Source organism: Camelina sativa, chromosome 11 (genome assembly GCF_000633955.1).
Source record: "Camelina sativa cultivar DH55 chromosome 11, Cs, whole genome shotgun sequence".
NCBI classification, from domain to species: Eukaryota; Viridiplantae; Streptophyta; class Magnoliopsida; order Brassicales; family Brassicaceae; genus Camelina; species Camelina sativa.
Genome location: NC_025695.1, coordinates 13,853,039 through 13,859,873, shown reverse-complemented (window position 1 = coordinate 13,859,873; position 6,835 = coordinate 13,853,039). Strand labels below are relative to the sequence as shown.

The 6,835-nt window shown below is 36.9% G+C and overlaps 1 protein-coding gene across 1 annotated transcript in view; it reads right to left on the bottom strand.

The window, feature by feature from the left end:
* LOC104723252 (LEAF RUST 10 DISEASE-RESISTANCE LOCUS RECEPTOR-LIKE PROTEIN KINASE-like 2.4) overlaps window positions 1-943 on the bottom strand; it is a 5,206-nt gene extending 4,263 nt beyond the window's left edge. The window contains exons 1-2 of the mRNA XM_010441580.2: window positions 803-943; window positions 365-720 (exon numbers count right to left, since the gene is read on the bottom strand). Of these exons, the coding sequence (XP_010439882.2) occupies window positions 365-720; window positions 803-857 (411 nt within the window). The 5' untranslated portion in view covers window positions 858-943. The remainder of the gene's footprint in view (window positions 1-364; window positions 721-802) is intronic.

Here is a 6,835-nt window from a genome sequence, read left to right as displayed (position 1 = left end):
TTTTTTTTTTTTTTTTAAAAAACAACAAATCAAATAATCATCGTAAAAAGGTCGTACCAGACACGAACAAGTGTAGAGCAAGGAGGAGAATCAATGGCAACCTCTCCGTCATTGGCCTTAAAGAAAAATAGAAAACGTTCCAATTCTCTTGCTGATGTTGTTTTTGGGTTAGTGGAGTTAATTGGTGTCTTAGTTATAAAAAGTTCACAAGCAATAAATTAGTCAGCAAGTAGGAATACAAATTGAAAAGATTTTTTTTTCTTTTTCTTATTTTGGTTGAAAAATTTGAAAAGAGTTAACAACTACTTACTTTGAATAAAAAATGAAATATATAATTTCCAAGNGTCGGGATTGATGGAACAACCTTTAGTGGAAGGTTGTAACCGTACTCTAGGCTGATGGTATAGCTGTTGATTCCACCGTCATCGATCCGAAATAAGAGATAAGTGACCGGAGACCAACTATATGAGCCGGGACACTCGATCCCGCCGGATTCGCAGTCTCCCGTGGCGCACGTGAAATTTCCTGTTGAGTCGTTGGAGCAGAGCGTCCTAGCCGAGACAAGACCGTACCATGAAGACGGCGCTTGTATGGCACGCGCCTCTCCGCTCTTGAGAGTGAAGCCACTGGTGGAGACTTGTGACCGCCATGAAAAGATGACTGGCCAAATTGTTTTATTGCATTTGTTCTCTATGGTAAGGATACTAGTGGAAAACACTCCTGCGAACAAGCTTAAGAGATTAGATTTTTTTTTTTTTTTTTTAAAACAACAAATCAAATAATCATCGTAAAAAGGTCGTACCAGACACGAACAAGTGTAGAGCAAGGAGGAGAATCAATGGCAACCTCTCCGTCATTGGCCTTAAAGAAAAATAGAAAACGTTCCAATTCTCTTGCTGATGTTGTTTTTGGGTTAGTGGAGTTAATTGGTGTCTTAGTTATAAAAAGTTCACAAGCAATAAATTAGTCAGCAAGTAGGAATACAAATTGAAAAGATTTTTTTTTCTTTTTCTTATTTTGGTTGAAAAATTTGAAAAGAGTTAACAACTACTTACTTTGAATAAAAAATGAAATATATAATTTCCAAGTTGTCCACACTGCGTGGTCGCATTTGTTCTCTTTGGTAAAGATATCACTAACAACAACTATCATGCGTGTTTGTGTCAGATTGCGCACATATCCAGCTAGGCCTAAACATTCCAGATTTTCTTACCAAAAGCATTGATCGTACAATTCGAAATCGACTCCCTTCGCTTGATATCTCGGGTCAAACAAAGAAAAAATTACGTATAATTGGTTTGGGACAAGAAGATAGAAGATTGAAGGTCTTGGCTATTGTTTCATAACACTTCTCTCTATTGAAATTCTTTTAAAATAGGATGCTTATTATGTAAAACGTTTTTTTGTTTAACCAAAAAAACGTTTTTTTGGTGGAATTTATCCTCCGGACAGTTGAAGATTTTCTCGAGATGTAATGCTCGTATGTCAAATAGAAGCCTGGTGGGAGTGTTTCTCAGCTGAGAGACTCGACCACTTTGAACAGGCTTGAATTGGTGCATAAAGCTCTATTTTACTGGTAGTTAACCTCATTCATCGGGTGAAAAATGGTAAACTAAGCCATCAAAGTTTAATTTTTATTGCACTCCGCAGCGGTGATTTTTTTTTTCTGTTCTTATGTGTTTCTTCTCAAATTTGCAACAACTTCTGAATCAACGCTTCATCAATATATCATGCCGACAGATGATAATTAAATAAGGTCATTGGAGAAAAATGATAATTTTTTTCACAATTTCATAAAACCACTTAAAACGAAAGAGACGAGAAACCATATCCTACCAATTATAAATGATTAAAGAAACGATTATTTTGTTCACAAATCACATAAACACTTCAGACAAAGAAACAAGCTATTGAGATATGACCATTGAAACATCTTATTCTTCATATTCACAGGCTCACAGCAATGTCATCTTCGTCCTTCTAATTTATTATTATTATTATTATTATTCAAACAGCAGTTAGTTACAGTTACAATTAAACCATGATTAACGACAAAATCTCATGGCTAAAAGAAATATTTCATGGAAACAGAGAAAGAGAAAGATAGAAACAAAAATGAGAATCAAAATTTATTTTTTTTGTTTGATAAAAAGAGATAATTTAGATTACCTCAAAAAAGGTAATTTGGATTACCTCAAATCGCCAACGAGAGAGACTATGATCTTTCTAGATAGACAAGAGTCGCCCCCTAAGTTACATTCAGAACAAAGGGGATCATCTGTTGAGCCTCCTTGCGGAAGCATGCGTAAGCGTTTTTCCCAAATGCGGAGAGAATTGTCTCTCAATCAATCAGTACCAATATAGTTGTCGAACCCTGGTGGGAATACTCTCCGTACTGAGTTATTACCACTTTGGTTGGGCCCGAATTGGTGACCTTATGTCTCTCTAATTAGTACTTAAATTTTTTTTTTTGGTCAAATTAGTACTTAAATTAGCTTTCAATATTATAACTTATAATTAATATCCGGTTTAATTCGGTTATAGGTGTTACAATCGAGTTCACTTTCCTTTGGTGATCCATCTGTTTTTTCTTTCTTTGTCGTCGTGCATTAAACTCTAGTTTAGTCTCTATATAGACAGACCAAGTTCACCATTGAAACTTATTAGAAATCCGAATACTTTCAAGAACTTTTTCGATCTTTAAACATTTTCAAGAACGAGAGAAACTAAAAAAGAAGATCGTAGGTCATCATGTTTATGAGAACTCACACCAACGTACGTACGTCCGTACAGTCCTCAAGTTGGACCGTCCGTACGAATTGGAAGCTTAGCGAGTCCAGTCCATATAGAACAACCTCCAACGATCACCAATACTTCGAGATCCTTCCATAGAGCCGTTGGTGAGAGTAAGCAAGTGGGAAGCAAGTCAAACCAAGATCACATGTTAGCTTAAGGAGATGTCACTCTCATTATATGTAATTGTGCATAGCATCTTAGTAGAATATTCTGTATTGTAAATGTCTATATCTAGATTGTAACTAGGATCTAAATCAAGTAAGAAAAGAGATTATCTCTTTCTCCATTACACTTCAAAACTCTCAAACTCTCTCTACTCTCTTTACTCTGTTTCACTTTGTTCTACACTCTGTTTCGGTCTCTGTTCGATACTACACTCCCTCACAAATCTCTTCATACTCTACAAGTCACCTTGATTCTACTTAAAAACTTACATGGTATCAGAGCAAAACACTCCTCTCTTTTGATTCTTACACCCACCAAACTCTTCCGCACCAGAATTCTTATTTCTTTCGTTGAGTTCTTAAAATTTCTTTCTCTTTACCCGTTGGACAATTCACTTAACCAACGGTCAGTTGATCATGGAGAGCACCAAAACCTTGATTGTTCCAGTCACTCTCAAAGGCGAGAACTACTTATTGTGGGCAAGAACCACAAAAAAAGCTATCCTTGAGGCCTACTCATATTGCGAAACCGCAAAGGATCTATGGGACACACTTCAAAATGTGTTCGGAAATGTCACAAATGTCAACCACATCTATGAGATCAAACGCGCCATCAACAACCTCAATCAAGAGGATATGGAGTTTACCAAACACTTTGGCAAGTTCGGATCTCTTTGGGCGGAACTAGAAATGCTTCTACCTGCGACTGTTAATCCGGCGGTCCTAAACGAAAGGCGTGAACAAGACAAATTTTTTGGCCTACTCTTGACACTAAACCCCTCTTACAACGACCTCATCAAGCACATTTTGAGGTCAGACAAACTTCCAAGCCTTGATGATGTTTGTAACCAGATTCAAAAAGAACATGGCTCTATAGGGCTCTTTGGAAGCAAAGGAGAGCTTGTGACAGCCAACAAGGTGGAGATTTCTACTGCAAACAAAGGATACTTCAAGCATGAAGACAAGAATCCACCATTTTGTGAACATTGCAAGAAGACTGGTCACTTCAAGAGCCGATGCTGGATTCTTCATCCCCATCTTCGTATCAATCGTGGGGGACCAATTCGTGGAGGACCAAGAGCTCACCAAGCAAACATGGTGGGAGAAACAACAACTCCCATATCAAATGGCCACACTCCGGAGGGTAATGGAGCTGCTTTAATGGCGTCTTCGGAGCTGGTGAGGAAGTCGGACCTAGACGCTCTCATCAAAGCCCTCAAAGAGGCGTCCGATAACTCTTACCTTACTTTAAATTCTTTCAAACCTCTTATCGTTGATTCTGGTGCATCTCATCACATGATTAGTGATTCTAAGTTGATTAGTGAAATTAAAACAGCAAATGGAAATGCGATCATAGCCAATGGAGAAAAAGTTCCAGTAAAAGGAATTGGAAACCTAAAATTATTTGACAAAACCTCTAAAGCGTTCTACATGCCTAGTTTCACTTCAAATTTGCTATCAGTCAAGAGAGATACTACTGATCTAAATTGTTATGCAATATTTGGTCCTAACAATGTACATTTTCAGGATATTGACACAAGTAGAGTGCTTGGCCAAGGAGTCTCAAAAGATGACCTCTATGTGCTTGAGGACTCAAACATATCCACTACTTCATCATCTTGTTTGAGCTCCATTATTCTTAAAGCTAATAGTGCTATTTGGCATGCTAGACTAGGATATCCCCATTTTTGAGCTTTAGAACTTATGTTACCAAGTATGTCTTTCAAAATGATGAATGTGAGGCTTGTATTCTTGGTAAACATTGTAAATCAGTGTTTCCTAAGTCTATGACAATTTATGATCATTGTTTTGATTTGGTTCATTCGGATGTATGGACATCTCCTTGCTTATATAGAGAAAATCAAAAATATTTTGTTACTTTTATTGATGAAAAGTCTAAGTATACTTGGTTAACATTGCTCCCATCTAAGGATAGGGTTCTTGAAGCATTTATTAACTTTCAAAACTATGTGACTAACCATTATAATGCCAAGATTAAAATTTTGAGAACAGATAATGGTGGGGAGTACACAAGTCACACTTTCAAGCAGCATGACCAAGCAGGCAATACAAACCGATTCATTATTGTCAATAAACCCCTTACTCATCTAATCTCTTAGGCTAAGTGAGTAAATCTCTAGCATTGATTGATTCAAGCATTTCATCTACATATCTAATCTCAACCTCTCGGTCTGTTGATAGGATTAAGATCACCAATCTAGAAGGGAATTTATAAAACACAAATATCAAAGCTAAGACATCCTAACCGATCAAGAACACAAAATCATCTATCCCATCCCTAGAAACTTTGTTTCACTATTCAGATCTCATTGCAGAAAAAACAAGAGCATAGATAAAAGAAAATTGCATTATATTAAAAATATAGTAAAGTGGAAGAGTATAGAATCGAAAATATAAAAATAAATGAAATTAAATCCTAACAAAGTGTAGAAAGAGTTTTGAGTCGCTCCGTTTCTCTCCCAGAAGCTCTCGCTCTCTGTTTTGAGGGTCTGCGGCGTGCTAGGGCGAAAGGAAGAAGAGGGGGGGGGGTTTATATATGGCAACCCATTAACCCTAGCTTCCCAGTCCTGCCCAAGGGTCTGCTCGATGGGGTGCACGAGGATGAGCTCAGGTTACTCTTCGGGTAGGCTCTCGGATTGTTCTGTCTGTTCTTAGATCCTCCTTGATCAGGTTGGTGTTCGGACTGTTCTTCCTGCTCCATAGCTCCTTCGGATACATGCTCGGATTCGACCTTGTTCCTCTCCATTTTTGGCTCTTAAGCACTTGTTTTCATCTAAAATATGCAAATGCAAGAATGCAACACCCTAAATGGCCTAAATGTGGATTCCTAAAGTAAATGACCTAAAAATGCCAAGGTTAGGGTAAAAACAATGCAAAATATGGACAAAAAGAGATGCTTAAAACGTGTAAATTAGAGAGTTATGAGACCCCCAAACTTAAATCTTGCTAGTCCTCTAGCAAGGAAGTAGGAGGGTGTCGTTCTAAAATGGGACTCATAACCTTTGAAGCTAAGCGAATGATTCAAGTTATAATCCTTAAAGATAGTTTAATGGTGCTAAGATCAATCAACATACTTACAAATATTTTTCTATGCTTATCACCATACATCGATTTAGTTCAACCTCCAACTAACAGCAAGGACTTGGAATTCCAAAGAACATCTCTTTTACATTCATTAAAGTGTTTGGCGAATTCTTGCAAATGGAAGGTGAATCAAGCTCAATCGGTTTCAAGGGTAAGACTTTTTTGGTAAGGTGGCTTCAAACAAATTCTTTGGGTGGTTTTCTCTCAAAAGAAGGAATGCTAGACAGTTGTGAAAACTATCTAAGATTGAGAACAATTTGGGCATACANTTTTTTTTTTTTTTTTTTTTTTATCAAACCCTCTAGAACAAAACTACCCACGACCTTGATTTTAACTCCCCTTTTGTTTTGTAATCCCTAAAGTCTAAACTTTAATCATTTAGCTCTTTTTTTTTCTTTTCTTTCTTTGCTAAATTCCTAATATGTATATATATTTTTTTTTCTTTCTCTAGGAGACTATAGCAATATCTTTTTTCTCTCTTTTTTTTTTACTTAGAGGCTTAGAGCTACTCTATTCTAACCATAGGGACTTCTTTTCTTCTTCTCTTTTTATTCCTTAACCCAACCCAGATAAACATGTTAACCACCTATCTTTCAAAACTGAATCTATCAGCTAGTTCAAATTATAACTTAGCTAAATCAAGAGGCAGTACTTTGTCGTTCTTAATACTCTCAATGTTTCACAACCTATAGCACAATGAAAAAGGCCTCACTCAACAATTCACAACAAGGTTTGAAAGAAAGGTTTGGGTTCAAGGGTAGGAAAAACAA